At 39.3% G+C, this 20,918-nt stretch overlaps 1 protein-coding gene across 1 annotated transcript; it reads right to left on the reverse strand.

Annotated features, from left to right (window-relative positions):
* Window positions 1-7,168: 7,168 nt before the first annotated feature.
* LOC130044697 (chromodomain Y-like protein) lies at window positions 7,169-8,012 on the reverse strand. The gene is made up of 2 exons (XM_056137329.1): window positions 7,966-8,012; window positions 7,169-7,745 (listed from the first exon to the last, which is right to left on the reverse strand). Exons 1-2 carry the CDS (start codon window positions 8,010-8,012, stop codon window positions 7,169-7,171), a joined length of 624 nt encoding a protein of 207 aa, XP_055993304.1.
* Window positions 8,013-20,918: the final 12,906 nt, after the last annotated feature.

Here is a 20,918-nt window from a genome sequence, read left to right on the forward strand (position 1 = left end):
CAATAAAAAGAAAGTCAAGTACAAGAACAAGAAGAACAATAAGAATAGAAACAGGGGAAGATGAGAAAAAGAAGCCATTGATATCTTGAATCTTTTAACTAAATATCATCGCATAAAAGGTATTGGAGTATGTATTTATTAAGGAAATAACAAACAACAGTGTATGAAGTTTATACTATACTTAGAGCAGAAGGAGACATACGTGAGGAAATAGCAGAAAAATAACTATTAGAAGAAAAGAAGGAGAAAATGAAGAGAAAGAAGAAAACTAAGAACAAGATAAGAGTAGAAAAAGAAGTACAAAAGAATCAACGAAGAAGAGAAAGAAGAAAAATAAGAAACTGAAGCAGAAGTAGAAGAAGCAGAAACAGAAGCGAAAAAAGAAGAGCAAGAAGAAGACGACGAAGATGAAGAAGAAGAAGAAGAAAGAAGATAAGAATATAAAAAGAAGCACAAAAGAAGAAAAGAAGAAGACAAAGTTGAAAAAAGAAGCTGAAGCACAAGAAGCAGAGGAAGCAGAAGAGAAGCCGAAGGAAAAGAAGATGAAGAGGAGTAAGATGAAGAAAAAGAAGAAGAAAAAGAAAAAGAAGAATAAAAACAAAGATAAGAAGATAAGAATAGAAAAAGAAGTAGAAAAGAAGAAATGAAGAAGGAACAGAAGAAGCTGAACAGAAAAAGCAGAAGCAGAAGCAGAAGACAAAAAAAAGAAGACGAAGAGTAAGAAGAAGAAGAAAAGGAAGAAGAAGAAAAAGAAGACAAAGAAGAAGAAAAAAGTAGGGGAAGAAGAGTTGGCGAAGAAGAAGAAGAAGAGGAGGAGGAACAAGAACACGAATGAAAGAAGATTACGAAGAAGAAGAAAAGAAAGACGAAAAGAAAAGAAAGACGTAGAAGAGAGAACACGCTGAACACGTGTACTTAATCCGAAAGAATCTTTGGAAAAATTTAAACGGGTTTGTGCTACCAGCTAAGAGAGAAACTAATAAATATATAAGATACATAATTCATAGAAAAATGAATAAGAGAAGTAACTGTAGAACACCTAACAGTAGATAAGAGGAAGAGAAGGAAGAATTAGCAGATGGAGAAAAAGACGCAGTAGCAGAAGATGAGAAGAAGCAGAAGCAAAAGCAGGAGCAGAAGCAGAATACGAGAAGAAGAAGGTGAACAAATAGAAGCAGAAGAAGAAGCAGAAGCAGAAGCAGAAGCAGAAGAAGAAGAAGAAGAAGAAGAAGAAGAAGAAGAAGAAGAAGAAGAAGAAGAAGAAGAAAAAGAAGAAGATACTGCTGCTGATGGTCATGATGATTATGATGATGATGAATGAGGAGGAGGAGGAGAAGAAGAAGAACAAGAACAAGAACAAGATGACAAAGAAGAAAGGGAAAGGAAGACGAAAAGGAAGACAAAGACGTAGAATAGAGAACAAGCTGAAAATGTGTACTTAATGCATAAGAATCTTTTTTAAAAAATTAAATGGGTTTGTGATATTGCTAAGAGAGAAACTAATAAATATATAAGATACATAATTCATAGGAAAATAAATAAGAGAAGTAACTACCAGACAGAACAGTGGAAAAGAGTAAAAAGAAGAACTAGCAGATGCAGAAAAAGAAGCACAAGCAGAATATAAGAAGAAGCAGAATCAAAAGCAGGAGCAGAAGCAGAAGCATAAGAAGAAGAAGAAGCGGAAGCAGAAGCAGAAGCAGAAGAAGAAGAAGAAGAAGAAGAAGAAGAAGAAGAAGAAGAAGAAGAAGAAGAAGAAGAAGGAGAAGATGTTAATGATGAAGATGATAAAGGAGAAAGAGGAGGAGAAGAAGAAAATGAAGAAGAACAAGAAGAAGATAAGAATAGAAAGAGAAGCAGAAAATTAGAAATATAGAAAAGGAAGAAGAAAAAGAAGAAGGTGAACAAAATGAAGCAGAAGAAGAAGCAGAAGCAGAAGAAGAAGAAGAAGAAGAAGAAGAAGAAGAAGAAGAAGAAGAAGAAGAAGAAGAAGAAGAAGAAACAGAAGACGACGAAGAAGCAGAAGATGAAGAAGAAGAAGAAGAAGAAGAAGAAGAAGAAGAAGAAGAAGAAGAAGAAGAAGAAGAAGAAGAAGAAAAAGACGAAGAAAAATGAACCACCCATACTTTGTTTTGAATACTGAAATTCACTTTGATATAGAAAACATTAAACATGAACTGTTATTCTGTCAAAGATAAAATAGCTCTGGCGTCACAATATACAGAAATCATTGTTTAAAGAGTGTGAAGGAAAACTAACAGAAGAATAACAAGAAAACAAGAAGAACATGTTGTAGTTGAAAATTGGAGAAGAGACATACAAAATGGTAGAAAAGGAGAAAAAAAAGCAAAAGCAGCATATGAACACGAAGAAGAAATGGAATAATTAGGAAAAGGAGACGAAGATGACGAAGAAGAAAAAGAAGATGATGAGAAAGAAGAAAAAAGAAGACTAACACGAAGAAGTAGAGGAAGAAGAAAAAAGAAGAAGCACAAGCAGAAGAAGAAGAAGAAGAAGAAGAAGAAGAAGAAGAAGAAGAAGAAGAAGAAGAAGAGGAAGAAGAGGAAGAGGAAGAGGAAGAAGAAGAAGAAGAAGAAGAAGAAGAAGAAGAAGAAGAAGAAGAAGAAGAAGAAGAAGAAGAGGAAGAAGGAAGGTGACCGAAATGAATAACTTTATCACTTGAATATTTTATGTTAATATACCAAAAAAAATGAGCTTGCTAGCTAATTCCCGGAAAAAAAAATCAGAAATTTATGGAGATTCTTCGATTTTCAGAGTAGAAACAGAATAAAATGAGGGAATAGAAAAAAAAGGAAGAAAATAAACAAAGAAATGAAAGAAAAAGAAGAGGTGAATCAGAAGATGAAAACAGGAGCAGTGGGGGAATAAGGAAAACGAAAAGATGAGGAGAAACTGAAAAAGAATGAATACGAGAGATTAAGCGGAGGAAGATTAGCAGAATTTGAAGAAGTTGAAGTTGACGAAGTACACATATGTATTGAAAGAGAAGTAGAAGTAATACGAAAAGAAAAAGATGATGATGATGATGATGATGATGCTTATGATCATGATGAAGAATTAGTGGGAAAATATAATGAGTACAAATATGATGAGAAGTAAATTTGGAAACAGAACTACAAGAAAGAACAAGTATATTTCAAATGAGAAGGAGAAATTGACATCGAAGAATTACTAGCAGAATAGAAGGAGAAGAAGAAGAATTAGATATTTAATTAAATAGAGGAAGCATGGATCAATATGAAGAAATGTACGAATAGAAAGAATAGAGAATGATTGGATAGCTTGAAAAATAATAACATCGAATTTTCATGAGGAGAAATGTTAGTGGAAGAAAACAAAAACGTGATTACAAAGAAGTAAGAAAAGGAAGATCACATAGATGAAGAAATGACTATAACAAAAAAGACACTTTGAAGAAATAAATGAAAGTGTAAGTAAATCGCGTTATATGTAATGAATAGGAAAGTAACCATTTTGGAAAAAGGTGGAAAAGATGAAATAATAAAGAAGTAGAGCAGAAGAGTTTTGCACCAAAAAATAAAGAAATAAGAACCAGTAAAAAAAAATGATGTGAGTAACAAAAAAGGCAGAAGACGAAGAAGAAAAACAAAAAAGATATCTGAAAAAAAGAAAAGAGGAAGAACTGAAATATGAAGAGAAAGAAGGAGAAGAAAACGTTGCAAAGCAGAGAAGACCACAATCAAAAACTAATAAAGCAACCCAGAAAATTATGGAGAAAAATGTAAAGAAATATCAAAGAAGAAACTGACAAGAATAATGAAGAAAAGTAAGAAGAATGTGAGAGATAAAATTAGTGAAAAAAGAACAAAGAACAAGAATGAGAATGGAAAAGCGTAAGAGAAGAGCATGAGGAGGAGAATACCTGCAAAAAGATGAGGAAGAAATAGATCAAGGAGGAGAAGAACTGCAGAAGAAGAGACAGCAGAAAGAAAAAATATAAACATAATGGAATGAGTGAAGGAAAAGAAAACAAAAAGAATTAAAACAAGGGAAAACTATGGAAGATAGAAGAAACAAGGAGGAAGAAAAATAACAACAAACGGTGAAGTAGATGAAAAGAATTTGATGGTGATGAAGTAAATAAAGTATGCGGAGGAGGAGTTGGTGCTGAGGAACAGAGGTTCAGTACATGACGCAAGAATACAGTGCTGGAGTACTAGAAGAAGGAGTAGACAGATAAGATAAAACGAAAAACGAGCCAAAGAAAATTTGATGAAGAAGGAAGGCAGAAGAAAGAAGAAATGAAGAACAAGAAAACAATATCAGACAACAAAAAGAATAAGAAAATCTTAGGAACAGAAGACAAGGGATAAGATCAAGCAAAAGGATGAACGATCTTTTGTGGGTGGAGTCCAAGGAGGAGGAAGTATTGAAGGATGAGAAGAGAAGGAGTCCATGAAAAGGAACGAAAAGAAGAAAGGTGGATATAGAAAAATAAGAACCAGATTTAGAACAAGACTTAGCGATGCAAGATGTGATAACAAGAATAAGAATGAAAAAGAACAAGAACATCTAGAAGGTGAATCAGCAAAACTAGAACAACAAGGAAAATGAGAATAAGTAATGTGGAAGCACAGTAGTCTGCTCAGGTGATCTCCTAGGACTGCACGCAGATGTTACTGCTGGATGTACTTGCAGTATAATAAGGCATGCAGAACATGTTAACCGGATGATATCCACGAAAGAAAATACCGAAAAGGTATCATATATTTTCAGGTCTGAACACAAGCATATTTTGCTCTATAGGATACGTTCCAAACTTTTTAAACCCAGCTGTGTTCAAACAATCTGTATGCTACTTCATAGATCAGATTTGCATTTGGTTCAAAGAGAAGGCTAAAACGGTTTAAAGTGTCTATTTTTTTTTTTTCGACTCAGGACATAACAGCTCTGTGTTCAGTAGCAACAATGCCCTATGGTAAGAAACATACCTAGCTTTTATTTAAGTTAACGAGTCTGACTTGACACCCTACCGAGTTCAGAGTTAGCCTCCATGAGCGGTTCTCTGGTACGACCACCACACCAGAGGCACCAGGACCTAATCCAGAGCCCTGCAACTTGTGGCAGAGAACTGAATGGACTATTCCTGAAAGTACTGCACTTGCTTCCTGGAGAGGAAAAGGTGTCTCCCCCTACTGTTTTTCCCGCCCCTCCCCCTGGGTGCTACATTGGGCTTCGCCTCAGAGCTTTTTGGAAAGCCTGGTATGAGTCAGCATTGAACATGCAACTGCAGCCTCATGGGATGAGGGCGGTACCAGCTGGTCCTTCATGCCCTACTGAGGTCAAAAGAGCCCTACCAGCAGAACTCAGGCACAGCCTTACACCATCTGCACAGAATCAATATCAGAACTATCTGGCTCTTGCAAGAAACCCTCCTTCATGCCCTACCGAGGTCAGGAGAGCCCTATGAGCAGCTCTCCCACACCACTATGACACCAGACCCACAGAAACGAATCTCTTTACAATCTGGTGCTTGCAGAAATCCCTCCAGACTTAATTAGTAATATATCAGAAATCCAAAATCCTAGAGTTCTCATAACTAGCTATAGAAAACACATTATTTCATAGTGCTTTTCCTCAGTTCTGATTGTTGCGGAAGTTCTCAACAATAAGGATTCATCTTTGTCGAAATAATGAAGGTAATCAAAAGAGACAGAGAGTTAAGTAGAAATCATCTGCGTCACAGGCATCGGGAGGGGTAGCAGGGGTTTCACTGGGGTTCTTGGTGGTGAAAAATAAGTACTGGTGAAGGGAAGGGTGTTTGATCACTCCATGACTGAGAATTAAACCAGAAAATTGTGTTCCTTTTCCCACACTGATTAAATAAATAAATATAAAAAATCGAACAAACTTAATTATTATCTTGAAAAATAAAAAGGTAAAGAATGTGGCTTGATGAAAATAGGCATATGAGTGTCACATTTTAATTATATAAATTCTAGATGTCCTAATCTGGAACTCCCCGCTTCTATTTCACCTATGGAAACATTTATTCTTCTATGAGTCCCCCTAATAATCTCCATTATGATCAGCTTCTATTTTTCCTCCTCCTGCTCCTCCACCTCCTCCTCCTCCTCCTCCTCCTCCTCCTCTTCTTCTTCTTCTTCTTCTTCTTCTTCTTCTTCTTCTTCTTCTTCTTCTTCTTCTTCTTCTTCTTCTTCTTCTTCTTCTTCTTCCTATTCTACTTCTCATTCTTTTTGTTTTTCTTCTCTTTTCCTTATCTATTGTTCTTATTCTTAATATTCTTCTTCTATTACAACTTTTTCTTCTTCTTCTCATTCTATTTCTCCTTTCTTTCTCCTTCTCTCCTCTTCACATTGCTTCTCCTTCCCCTGGTTCTCCTCTTCCTCCCCATCTTTCAGCTTCTTATTCTCCTCCGTTTCCTTCTCCCTCCTCCCTTTCCCTTCCGTTTTCCCTTCCCCTTATATTTTCCCCTTCCATTTATCCTTCTCCTTCCATTTCCTATTATCCTCCCCTACTATTCTTCCTTCATTTCTTCTTCATTTTCTCTTCTAGTTCTTTTTCCTATTCTTCTTCTTACTCTTCTTCTTCTTTCTCTTCTTCTTTCTCTTCTTCTTGTTATACTTCGATTTCTTTATCTTATTTTTCTTATTCTTTTTCCTCTTCATACTCTCCTTTCTTTCTTCATCTACGACTCCACCCTGAACTTTTTTATCTTTCATCATCATACTTATTTTACTCTTCAATGTGTTCCCCCTTCTGCTCTAGTGTCTACTACTTTTGCTGATTAATTAATCCAATTTTCCCCTCTTGTGTGTTTCATAATAAAAATTAAGAAAAAAGGTGCTCTTACCTATATTTTCGTTGCTTCCAAATAATCCACGTTCCAGTTTGTGACTTACCAAGTCAGAGGATGACACTGAAATCAGGCTACAATGCAGTGTCCATTATTTATTTATTGTGTGCTTTGGGTGAAGCAGTTTTTCTAGTTCTTAGTTATGATGCACTCTGGGTTTCTAAGAACGATGCGGGTGATGAATGTATTTTGAAGTGTAGGCAACTGTAGTGTGTTCTCTGGAATGACACTGGAGTACTCCGTTGATGTTGTATTATGTAAGTCGATCTGACCTGCTTGCGCAAAGGTCATTGGTAGTGGTGTCTACCTTCACAAGTCTGAGAGATCCAGCTTTCTGTCCAAGAACTGGAGCATGAACTGAGAAGCATGAGAAGGAGCCCAGATACTCTTCAACGTTTCACACTCCTTGATATTGGCCTGCTCCAGTTCAGCCTTAACACTGCAGCCAATCAGGCTCTTGCATTCTTGCAGAACTAGCGGGTGGTATGAGGCCAGTAATTTGACTTGATCCATGACCTCCCTCATGAATGTGTCCGGATTGAACACCTGGGAGATCAAACCTTTGTGGCATGGCTCCTTGGCAGTCAGCTTCCAGCCACTGAGGAGCATTTCAGAGGCAGTCGTTCCTCCCATAATCATGGGAAAGGTCAGGCTGCTGCAGCCATCTGGGGTCTGGCCTTGGGTGGCATAAGGAGTCTGGAAACAAGCCTTGTCACTGGACAAAACTATATCACACAGGCCCAGAATGGACGCTCCTAAGCCCACCGCAGGCCCATGAACTGCAGCCACGATGGGTTTCTGAAAGTGAATGAAATGATTCACAAAGCTTTTCAGGGCTTCTGCAGTCTTCTCACTATGCCCTTCTGGGTCTACTCCTAGGCTCTTTCTCAAATAGACCAAATCCAGTGTCGCGCAGTAAGTAATGCCTCCGAGGCCACCTCAGGCCTCATGGGGCACGTTGGTGGAGTCCTTCTGCCTGCCATAGCCTGAAGTCTCGAAGTGCTTCAGCACAGTCTACCAGATTCTCTTCTGGCTCCCACGTGTCTGAATACCAGCCATAGCCTTTCCACTGCACCAGGTTTTCTTGCTTTCATTTTAGCCCTTGCCTCTCACCCGCGATCCTCTCCACCTCAAAAAGTTGCTCGCTATCCATGCCGCCGATCACATTCAGAAGCATTTGGTGCGATGCATCCACAGCATGGCCTTCTATGACAACACTTCAGCTTCCTGTCCTTGCAAGGACAGCTCTCAGAACTCAGATGCACAGGAAGCGGGGGGTGGGGGGTGGGGGGTGGGGGGCGCCCTGAGAGAATGTGGCTGCGTATGCGCGGGAGAGCTTCCATCAGCTCAGAATACCAGACGAATTCCCTGGTTAGCACCGGCTAGCTAGGTATCTTTCTCAGGATTAGTTATTGAGTCCAGTCACTGTTCGTTGGTGTTTCTCGACTTGCCGCACTCTTTTGTTCCTCGGCACCTCGAGGTCTTCCCAACAGAGCACTGTCGGGCATCAAAGCCCTAGCACTTGACACTTAAACTGTAAGTCAATCTATTTGAAGTCAAGATTCTCTCCTGGGCCAATGTTGAGGGACGCACAACAACAAACTCTACAGCCGTGACCCTTCCTAGATTCCGTTCGAACCAAGTATTGCGAGTTGCTCAGAAAATCCATCACGTTTTCCTTCTATACTTCCTGTGCATGACTCTTTTGCCTATTCCTTATCTTCTATTTATATACTGGAGACTCGCTATGTTGGCCGGCATTTCTCTCATTTTGGCCCTATCTGCATTTCTGTAGTGGATCTCAGAATGTATACTTGGACGAAAATTGCATTTCATAGCTGCCTTCGTGATTTGGATTGTTTCCAGCACAACAGATCAGGTCTACTCATGTAGCAAAATAAACAGATATTATCTCCGATGAACTAGGTTCCCTCTAGTTTCTCGCTGCTTAACATAGATCCCAGGAATAATAGATACAGACTGACTTTAGTACACACTTTACGGTAAAAAAAGCATCATCCTTCCTGTTTATACAAGAGGGCAATGAATTACGTGAATGATCAAAACATGAAAATAAACCCTGCTATCCATTCCTTCGTGAAAACGCTGAATAATGTGGAAACAGCAGCTGATTCCGTAACATAGTGATGACAACACATGACGACCAAATAAGGTGCCCTATTCATTATGGAAATCTCCACCTCATAAATATTGTGCTTGCGACACCGTTGTACTTTCTGCCCAATGGAGTTCTGCAGTTTCATCATACATAGTCTTGATTCTAAAACATATTTTCTCAGGTTCCTAACACTATGCAAGAAATCACCTTGGGTAGAATGTTCTCAAGCCGCACTCCAGGTTCTGAGAAATGACCTTTATAGCTCAACAGTCCTGGGCCCATCAGGCAAAGCATAAATTGGTTCAGTAAGGATTCAGAACCCCAATGAAGGTTTCTGAACCTTTCCAGGTCCCATTGACCTCCTTTTGGTGTTCTCTTCAAGAGAGGTTTCGTGTAAGCACATTGCTTTCCGCTTCACAGTCTCTACATATTGTGGATATTAAATGAAAAACTGTTCCCATGTCTTTTCTATGAATTGATATACAGTGTTTCATTTATGTCGACGTCCCTATCCTCATGCCCAGAACCTTCTTGTAAAACTCTTGAGTCATGCCGTCTTCTTCAGAGATCTTATTCTTTCTTCATTTTCATATTTTAAGAGTTTTCAAAGGAAATTCTTTTTTTTTTCTGCTTCTGGATTTTTTTCATGTTCCTTGGACTCTTGTGTCTTTGGTGCCCTTCAAGTATATAGGGTATATGCTATTGCATTCAGCAGGAAATAAAACACTTTTGAATGTTTTGGTAACATATTTTGTCAAGTATTCCTAGGGCAGGAATCGTTATCTTAAATTCTGTCGATAGAATATAAAGAGATTGATATACATATCTTTATGTCTCTATAAGAAGAGAGAGAGGCTTAGTTTTCTGTTTTTGTGTGTGATTTACTTCTAATTTAAGCACATTGTGGTCTGAGAAGATTGTTGATACAATCTCTATCTTCTTAATTTTATGGAGGTATGTTTTGTTGCTCAGCATGTGGTCTATCTTGGAGAATGTTCCATGTACGCTTGAGAAGAATGTGTATTCAGCCTTTTGAGGATGAAGTGTCCTGTATATATCTACTAAGTTCCTTTCTTCCATTGTTTCCCAATCTTTCTTGTTTCCCTCAGATTAAGTATGTCCTTGCTAAGTTTGAGTCTGGTTGATCTATCTAGAGGTGACAAATCGGTGTTGAAGACTCCCACTAGCATTGTGTTGCTATTGAGGTCTTTTTCCAAATCTATGAGTAGTTGTTTTAAGTACTTTGCTGGTCTCTCATTAGGTGCATATACATTTATTACTGTAAGTTCTTCCTGTTGTACAGATCCTTTGATCACTAAGAAATGGCCTTCACTGTCTCTTATTACCTTCTTCACTCTGAAATCGATGTGGTCTGATATTAAGGTGGCTACCCCAGCTTTTTTATGGGAGCTGTTTGCCTGTAGGATTGTTTTCCAGCCTTTGACTCTGAGTCTGTGTTTGCTTTGACTATTAAGGTGTGTTTCATGCAGGCAGCAGAATGTTGGGTTCAATTTTCTAATCCATCCTGCCACTCTGTGTCTTTTAATTGGTGCGTTTAGCCCATTGACATTGAGAGAGATTATTGTTATGGGATTTTGTCCCATTGTTCTGTTGAAATTAGGTGTAGTTGAGCGGCCTGTCCTGTCTTAAAGTAGCCCTTTTAGTTGTACTTGTAACCATGGTCTTGAGTCTATGAAGTTCCTGAGCTGTTGTTTATCTGTGAAGCTGTGTGTTGTTCCTTCTGTTATGAATGAGATTCTCGCTGGGTAAAGTATTTTTGGAGAGGCACTTATTTCATTGTGTTTTTTCACTATGTCCCACCACTGTTTTCTGGCCCTGAGGGTTTCATCAGAAAAATCAACTGTGAATTTTAAGGATGCTTCTTTGTAAGAGATTTCTTTCTTCGATCTTGCTGCTTTCAGAATTTTGTCTCTGTCTAAAGTTTTGGTCATTTTGATCAGGATGTGTCTTGGGGTATTTTTGTTCGGATTTCTTCTAGCTGGTACCCTTTGGGCCTCCTGAATGTGGTCAGAAGATTTCTTCAGCTCTGGAAATGTTGTAGCAATGATGTCTTGGACAGTTTCTTCTTAATCAGGGTTTTCTTCCTGTCCCTCTGGGACTCCAATAATTCTTATTTTACACCTCTTGGCTTCATCACGATCTTCTCTTGCCATCTGTTCCCAAACTTTGAGTCTCTTTTCCATTTTCTGCTCTTTTCTGGCGAGTCTCTGAAGTTTATCTTCAAGCTCACTGATTCTGTTCTCAGCAGCTGTTACTCTGCTTCTGAGGCCTTCCACTGAGGTTTTCAATTCGCCCACATATTGTAAGTGGTACAATATGGAAAGTATCATGCTAAGCGAAATGAGTCAGAAAGAGAGGGATAGACATAGAAAGATTGCATTCATCTGGGGGATATAAAGCAACAAAATATGAGATCAATACCTAAAATAGCTGAGATCAACACCAGGAGGATTACTCCATAGCTTAGAGGCCAGCCGTGTATTCTAGGGGAAAGGGCCGTTCAGATAGAGAAGGGAGCAACAAATAAAGGGTGTTTGGAGGATCCTCCCAGTAGGGGAAATGCATGTTGAAAGTAGACTATGGACTGAACATGATTGCCACTCAATGCCTCTTTTGCAGACCACAACACTAAAAAGGAGAGAGAGAACAAAGAGGAATGACCTGCCACAGAGGCAGGGTGGGAGAGGGGGTGGGGGGGATATTATCCATGGTGGTGGAAAATGGGCACTGGTGGAGTGATGGGTATTTGATCATTGTGTGACCGAAGCCCAAGTACAAAGATTTGTAAATCTACAACTGTACCTCATGGTGCTTCACTAAAAAAAAAAAAAAAAAAAAGATACAAAAAAAGAGAGAGAGAGGCAGGCCCATTGCTGGAATTATGACATTCCACGTATATAACTTTGTATTGTTTCTCTCTGAATTCAAGGTCTTTCCAATTTTGAGCCACCACCGGGACCAAGTCCTTGGGCACATGCCTCCACTTCCACAGCCAGCGCCAGACCAACTAGTCACACAGCAGGCCCAACGGGTCTGTTCTATCTTAGTGATTCCCTAACCAAACTGAGGACCGGGAAAGCCAACCGACCCAGGTTCCCCAGACTGGGCACCTGCCTCCACTTCTGCAGCGAGCGCTAGTCCAATTGTTTCTGTGACTCCCCACAAGGTCTGTGGACTAGCATTGGGACTGGCTGGGGTCATGGCAACCATTGTAGGGGCCATGGCCTCCTCAAGGGTGCGTGGCCTCCTCATGTGGGCGTGCCCTCCTCTGACGTGGGCTACCAATCAAGGGGCCGCAGTTACATTTCCCACTCCCACCACTCTTGACTTTCATCCCAGCCTTTACCATCTAAGTCTGTGGGGAAATTCTGGCCACCTCAACCACAACAATTAACCACTGGCCTACTCCAATTCTAAAAAAAGAGCACTACGCCGGAAGCTGTCCAAGTCCAAAACTTAAGGAAAACCTCCGCCAAAGCTTCACTAGATGCCCATCATTAGCGAAAGAAAATAACCTGGGACCATGATCCGACTCAAGAAAGGAGAAGGGTGACCACCATCGGTCGACCTATCCAGAATTCTTAACCACGGTAAGAGGGAACTGTGCTAGTGAATTCCTGATCCACGATAAGAGGGAACAGAGCTATTGAATTCTGGGCTTTTATGACTAGACAACCAAAACAACAAGAAGAGAGAAAGTAAAGGTAGAAAAATTGGAAGAAAGAGATGAAGAAGAAGAAAAAGAAGAAAAAGGAGGAAGAAAAATTAAAAAAAGAAGAAACAGCTCTCACTATTCTCAGATGATATGATACTATACTTAGAGTACCCAATAACCTTCACCAAATAACTCCTAGAAACAATAGACTTGTATAATAAAATTGCAGGCTTCAAAATCAATAACCAATTGTCCATGGCTTTCCTATATGCAAACAGTGAGAGAGAAGAAAGCTACATGAAAAAACAAAGAATCCCGTTCACAATTCTGTCCCAGAAAATCAAGTACCTAGGAATCAGCTTTATTAAGGAAGGAAAGGACCTGTATAAAGAAAACTACAAAACACTACTTCAGGAAATAAAAGAGAACATGAGGAAATGGAAAGATATCCCCAGGTTCTGGATCAGGAGACTTAACATTTTCAAAATGGCAATACTACCGAAAGCATTGTATAAATTCAATGCAATCCCTATAACGATACCCTGGCATTCTTCAAAGAAATGGAGCAAACACTCCTGAAATTTAAATGGAACAATAAGCCCCCACGAATAGATAAAGCAATCCTTGGGAAAAAGAAAATGAGAGGAATCAACCTCCCTAATTTCAGACTCTACTACAAAGCACTAATAATTAAAACAGCATGGTATTAGAACATAGGCAGAACTGCAGACCAGTGGAACAGGGTTTAATCGACTGAAGTCTCCCTTCAATCATACGATCATCTAATCTTCGATAAAGGTGCAAGAAATGTGAACTGCAGTAAGGAAAGCATCTTTACCAATTTGTGCTGGCATCACTTGATGGTTACATGCAAAAAATATGGGCTCAGAGCTCTGCCTAAAACCATGTACAAAAGTAAGTTCAAAATGGATTAAAGACCTCAACATCAGACCAGAAACCATAAGGTACATTGAAGAAAATGTTGGCAAATCCCTGCATGACATTGAAGCTACTGGTATTTTCAAAGATGCCACGCCACGGGCCGAGGAAGTGAAAAGGGAGACAGATAAATGGGACTATTTTAATCGAAGAAGCTTCTGCACCTCCGAAGAAACAGTGACCAAAATAGAAAGATAGTCTACAGAATGGGAAAAGATATTCGCTGATTACACATCTGACAGGGATTGATATCAAGGATGTACAAAGCACTGGTTGAACTCCACAAGAAGAAAACATCCAATCCCATCGAAAAATGGGGCAATGAAATGAACAGAAATTTTCTCAAAGAAGAAATCCGAAAAGCACATGAGAAAATGCTCTACATTATTAATCATCAAGGAGATGCAGAGCAAAACCACAATGAGATACCATCGCACACCACAGAGACTGGCCCACATTGTAAAGAACAAAAACAACCGATGCTGGTGCGCATGTGGTGAGAAAGGGACAATCCTTCACTGTTCGTGGGGATGCCGACTTGTTCTGCCCTTTTGGGAAACAGTATAAAACAATTCTCAAAAAATTAGAAATTGAGGTCCCATTTGACCCATCAATGCTACTCCTGGAAATATATTCAAGAGAGGCAAAAATGAACATAGTGCTGGAAGTAATTGCAAGAACGATTAGACAAGAAAAAGACATTAAAGGTATCCAGGTAGGAAAGGAAGAAACCAAGCTCTAACTATTCGCAGATGATAGGATACTGTGTCTCGAGAATCCTAAGTCCTCTAACAAGAAACTCCTAGGAGCAATAGCCTTGTACAGTAACGTCCAAGTCTATAATATCAATGTGCAAAAATCCATGGCTACTTATATGCAAATAATGAGACAGACGAAAGTGATATGAAAAAAATATCCCGTTTGCAGGATTGCCCAAGAAAATCAGATACCTCTGTATTACTCTAATAAAGAGGTAAAGGACATCTCCATTGAAAGCTGCAATACGCTACTCCATGCAAAAAACGAGGAAACGAGGGAATGGAAACATATGCCCTGCTCGTGGATAGGAAGAATTAACATCGTCAAAATGGCATTACCCCTGAGAGCATTACACGGATTGAACGCGATCCCTATCAGGAAACCCATGAAATTCTTCAACGAAACCGATCAATTATTCCGGAAATTCATATGGAACAACAAACGCCCACGAAGAGCTAAAGCAATTCTTGGGGTAAAAACGTGGGATCGCATTTCCCTCCCCAACCTCAAACTCTACTAAATAATGGTAATAATGTAACAGCCAGGTAGTGGAACAAAAGTAGGACCGAAGAGCAATGGAAGATTTTTGAATACACTGGCATCTTCCTCCAAATATAGGATCACCTAATCTTTGATAAGGGAGCAAGAAATCAGAAGTGTTGTAAGGAGAGCCTCTTTAAGAAATGGTGCTAGCACAACCGGAAAACCAAGTGCAAAAAAGGGGCTAAGACCACGAAATACCAACATGCACAAGAGTCAGATCAAAATGGATTAAAGAGGGTAATGTCAGGACAAACTCCATTAGGTACATTGAAGACAAGGTCAGAGAAACCCTCTTAGACATTGAGGCTAAAGTTGTCTTCAAAGACGACACTCCACTGACCAACCAAGTGGAAAAAGAGATAAACTAAGGGGACTATCTTCAACTAAGAAGCTTCTGCTCCTCAAAAGATACAGGGCCAAAATACTTTCGGCCCATGTGCAAAAGAATGAAAGCAACATTTGTTGGCATGGATGTGGCGAGAACTGGACTCTCCTTCACTGCTGGAGGGAATGTCTACTGCTTCGGCACTTTTAGAAAACAGTGTGGACGATTCTCAAAGTATTAGAAATTGAACTCACATTCTATCTAGCTCTACGATGCCTGGGAATATATTCCAGAGAGGCCAAAAATACAGTCAAAATGACACTTGCACTTCTATGTTCATTGCTGCATATTCACAATGGCTACATTCTGGGAAAAGAACCCCAGTGTACGAGAACAGATGACAAGTTAAAGAAACTTCGATACATCTACACAATGGAGTACTATGTAGCAGTTAGAAAAGATGAAGTCATGCAAATTACATACACGTGGTACTATGTGGAAAGTATCATGTTAAACGAAATGAGTCATAAAGAGAAGGGCAGACATGTAACGATGGCATTCATCTGGGGAGTATAAAGTAACAACATAGGAGACAAACACTCAAGATTAGCCAAATTAAATACCAGGAGGGTCGGTCACTCCATGGCTTTGAGACGAGCCGCACATACTAGGGGAAAAGGCAGATCAGATATAGAGAGCACCAAATAAAGGGTGTAGGAAAGATCCACCCAGGATCACAGATGCCTGCTAAAAGTAGACTATCGATCGGAAATGATTGCCACTCAATTCCTATCTTGAAAACCATAGGACCCCCCACAGCAAGGGGGCAGAACACAAAAGGGAATCCCGTGCTATAGGCGTGGGGTGGCCTGGAACAAAGGGGGGTGAGATGCTGGGAACCCTGGAGGTGGAGAATGGGCACTGGTGGAGGGATGGGTACTCAATCATTGTGTAATTGAAACCCAAGCACAAACAATTGTAAGTCTACAACTGTACTTCATGGTGTTTGCATAATTAAAATAAAGAATAAAAAAATTGAAAAAGGATCATCAAAAAGATATTTACGAAACAGAATCCTCTATGGAGAAGATTTTAAAGTTGTGTTTCTCTATGTCTTTTGCGTTGTCTTCATTGTTAAGATCATTTTGTTGAATAGCAGTTCTGAAGAATTGTAATTTACTGGGCTTCCATATTTATTTACTTTTATCATTCTATACATTTTTTCTATATAAACAAAATTTATGTGTGATTTTTTCATAGTTCTTAATTTGGGGAAGAAATACACGAAATTCTTTGAATACTTACTTAGGCAATATGAAAGGATGGATCATTTTTGTTCTGCCTAATCATTTCATCAGAAATTGCTGAAATTAATTATTTGCATGCATTGTATACTATGTATATATAAACATATGTATGCGGAGATACATCCACAGATATGAACTTAACATGCAAACACATAAATGTAGCTAAGAAAACATTCCTGTATTGATTTTAGTTACTGATAACTGGAAAGCACATACAAACAAAACGACATCCGAAGAAGCCTTGCTAAGTTCCTCTAAAAATGCTGGTTTACTTTTCTAATGAACCTAATCAGGTTTCCCTTTACTATTTTTAAGTTATTATAATAATGCTCATCATAATGTTTAGGATGATCGTGCAGTCCAAGATAACAGCTACTATCAGCCCACCAATATCAATAATATAGTTCACAAACAAAACTCGATTTCAACAACTTATTGATAAGATTCTTCCAAGGAAAAACATGGCAAGCTACTGAGTACAATTTCAATCCCTAGAGAAAAAGTAAGGATATTTTTCTGAAAAGCAATAGAGGTAATTAATGACTCAAATATAAACCATAATATACCTACGTGACACACAAACCAAACAACCAAAATGCTCATGCAAAACCCTCATTTTTGTAGCACTTAGTCCAGTAGTAGGTTATGCAGTGAATCCAGGAATGCTGAAAAAGGCAGGTAGATGAGGCAGGTGTGGTGCTGATCAATGATGGAATAATATGTTTCTCAAGAATTGAAGAAATCATGCTAGTTCCTGCAACCTGGAGGATCTTTGAATTTATCATGTCATGGGAAAAGACATACATCTAGGAAGAATTAGCAATGCCAGAAAAGCTCATGCATCTGTGAAAAAATAAAAGAAGGAAGAGAGGAAAGCAAATGATCTAAATGCCAAGACTACATTTGACGTAGGGAATGGAACATAGCAACAAATAAGAAACAAACATCGGTGGAGGGCATTTCATCAGAAGGAAATGGTTCCAGGGGCAGATTACATATTGCACTATTGTGTTATCGATTGCTAATGTAAATTGTGTGTATATATATGTATATATGTATGTAGAGATGTATATGTATGCTCACTTTGAATGCTATATTCTAATCATGCCTGTTTTCTCTATCATCCCCTATTTGTTTGAGACCTGTTGCTTTTTCTCTTAAAAGTGTATGTATTTTTGGGGGAACATGATATATGGAACTTAACATAAAACAGATCTAGCTCCTGTCTATTTTCTCACCCGGTAAATCACCACCACCATATTTAAAGGCAAGGTTAATCGCAGTTTTGAGCAACAAGGGTCAATAAAATCTAGCAAGCAATCAGCAGTTGGACAATTCTATTTTGAAAATACAAAAAAGCCTGGTTAGAACAGTTCTCAAAATGAAGAACGTTAAGATGTTGCAAGTCATATTTGGACCTATTTCGCTTTAAGAATATCTGTACACCCTGCAGAGTAGTGTTCAGTGCCAAAGGAAGTGTAGCACGTTTAGATGCTAACAGATATCTGTGAATTACCTGTCAGCTGGCATCCAATAGAGGTCGCAGCCACTTCATTTTGCTAACTATATATATCGTTGAGTGGTGTAAATTCACTGTCTATTTTTCCTTGGAAAATACACACTGCCCATTGTTTGTGACCTTTTTTCCCCTTAACGTTTCAATTTAATCACCAGGAGATACAGTTACAGACTTACAACCTTTCCCAATTGTTTCAGTCATACAACGATTGAGCACCCATCCCTCGACTAACGCCAGTATCGCATTAATCCACACCTTCTCCCCATTTCCCTCTGTGGCAATTGCATTCCTTTTTGGTTTCGCTCTCCTTGGGTGATATGGTTTGAAGTCAGGTATTTAGAGGCTACCATGCTCGGTCCATAGTCAAATTTCAGCACACATTTTCCATTGTTAGGTATCCAAGTATCATTTACTTGGTGTTCCCTCCCCTCTCCCAACTGCCTTGTCTGCCAGTTTGTGAGGTTGTTCTGCAATTCGTGGTGTGATCATCCTTGCCCGTATTTCTACTGTCCTTTGGTGGTAGCCACCGTTTATGTGATTTTTTGTTCCACATACGGCTGCTCTCATTCGATGTCTGTCTCACACTCTCTGGCTAATTCCATTTAGCATGACACTCTGCCTATCCACCCACTTCTATGCAAAAGTCATAATTTCAACTTTTCTAACACCTGCATAATACCCATTGTGTAGAGGCACTAAAGTTTCTTTAAGCAGTCCTCTCTGTTGGGTCACTCGGGTTTTTCCCTGATTCTGATCAGTGTGAACATTGCTGCAGTAAAACTCAAAATGCTGATGTCCATACTGCCGTGTTTGTTTCGCCTCTCCTGAATATATTCCCACAAGTGTTATTGCGGGTCACGGAAGCTCAATTTTTAGTTTTTGAAGGAATGCCAATATTGGTTTCCAAAAGTGCTGGACTAGTTGGCATTCCCACCAACAAAGATTGAGTGTCCGTTTTTCCCTTAATCTGGGCCAGCATTGGTTGTTCTTGTACTTTTAGATATGTGCCAGTTTCTGCATTGTAAAATGACGCTTAACTGTTGTTCTGATCCCTTAGGAATGTAGAAGCAAAGTTCCTCAACAAATTTCCAGCAAATAGAATCCAAGGTCTCATCCAAAAGATCCTAATGCGTGGCCAACAGGATTCATGTTGGGCCAGGAAAGATGGTTTAGCATTCACCAGTCAATCAGCATCATGCAACATATCAATAAGAGGAAAGATAGAAATCACGTGAGCACATCAAAAGATACAAAGAAGGCATTTGCCAAGAGCCTGCAGCCATTTATGGCAATAACCTCAGCAAAATGGCTATTGAATGCCAACGCTAAACTGCATATATTGGACGGAGACAACGGAGGAAAGCCATCTGAGTTGGTTTGTGACCAAGCTAGACCAGTTGCACCAAGTCGGAAAAATGACCTAGATTAAGTACTCGATAATGAATTTGAATGGAACTCCTAAGGACCCATAACGAACTTGAAGACACAGTGGAAATCAACGTCGATAAACTCCAGGAGGACATGAAAGCAGAAATGAGGAAAATGCAAGTGAAAATACAGGTAGCTTTAATCTTCAGATATGAAAAACAAGGTCAGTGAATCGAAAAAATCACAAGAGCTTCTGAGGACCTTCCACTGAGCTTCAAGAGCAGTGGATAAAATCTGCAGATATGAGAAGATGCAAACATGTTTCCAAAGAAGCCAACAGATGATCAGAGCACATCGGGAAGATTCCAGTAACAAGACCATTTCATTCGGTCATTTTTAAGGTTAAAAAATGACCGCCTCTGGGGCATTGGGATTGATTGTCCGGCCGGGCCCAAAAATATTCCCGCTGGGTCCAGGTGAGCAAATTACCTGTTGTTTCTTTGAGGGGAAAATGACTGACAGTGTTCCTGGTCCAGGAACTGAACCTGAGGCCTACCTGATTTTTCTCATTTCTGCTGCCTTTCATGGCATCACATTCTCCTTCTACATTCAGATTAGAAATCACTCCATAGGGCACAAGTCAAAATGATAAAGCTGCCAAGAATTCCACCAGGTGTCCTGACTGAAGCAGCTTGAGAGAAAATCCAAAGACTCAGAATGAACGACTTAACTCCCTGTTAGGAATTGAGTAAGCCATTCGTGAGGATGCATACCAGGCTCAGAGAAACATAGAAGGCAACACAAATCACAAATTTCCCGTGTAAGAGCTCAACATACAAAGATATAGAAAAAGAAATGTCAGATCTGAAAAACCTCTCATGTGAAGTATTAAAATCACGGAATACCATAGGACCAGAATCACAGTTGCTAAAAGCAGAAATACTGAAAACCATGTTGAGGCTCATCAAATTCCAGTCAGTCTCAGGAGATGGAGAGAAGCCTTCAATTGTTCGAAAAGACGACAGGAGAACTTTGTGAAAATATTAGGAGAAATAGCATAAAACACATATCATCAATCAGAGCCAATGCAGAAGCTAAGTCCCAGGCTGGAAATCATGATTCTGCAGATCACCCCCCAAATATGCCAGGCTTCCCTCCTGCTTTCTGCTGGCACAGATTTCAGCCTAATGACAGTGATGATAATTTGTTAAAGATCAAATGATTCTGTAGATCAGGAGGAACTCACACAGTTACATATCTAGTTGAGTACTGAGGGAAAAGCAAAATGCTTTTGAAATGATTAATAGGCTGGAAGACTCTTGTGGACAGCATAACTATATTAGTTGAAGAATGCTACAATGTTTTATTACCTCAGGAGAAACCAATGAGATGGAATCTCAGGAAGCAAATCTTTGATGTGCAGGAGGAAATGTTAGAGAAGGGATGAGTGATTCCTTGAAATGCTTTGTCATGAACATGGGCATGAGCTATCTGAACTTGTAAT

Source organism: Sorex fumeus, unplaced genomic scaffold, assembly GCF_029834395.1.
Source record: "Sorex fumeus unplaced genomic scaffold, SorFum_2.1 ptg000123l, whole genome shotgun sequence".
Classification (NCBI taxonomy): domain Eukaryota; kingdom Metazoa; phylum Chordata; class Mammalia; order Eulipotyphla; family Soricidae; genus Sorex; species Sorex fumeus.

What these genes read in the sequence shown, in the direction of transcription:
- LOC130044697 (XM_056137329.1), bottom strand. Translation starts at nt 8,012, where the DNA reads ATGGATAGCGAGCAACTTTTTGAGGTGGAGAGGATCGCGGGTGAGAG. An exon ending in GAGAGGATCGCGGGTGAGAG is followed by an intron (nt 7,746 to 7,965) that starts GCAAGGGCTAAA and finishes GGTCTATTTGAG; the next exon opens with AAAGAGCCTAGGAGTAGACC.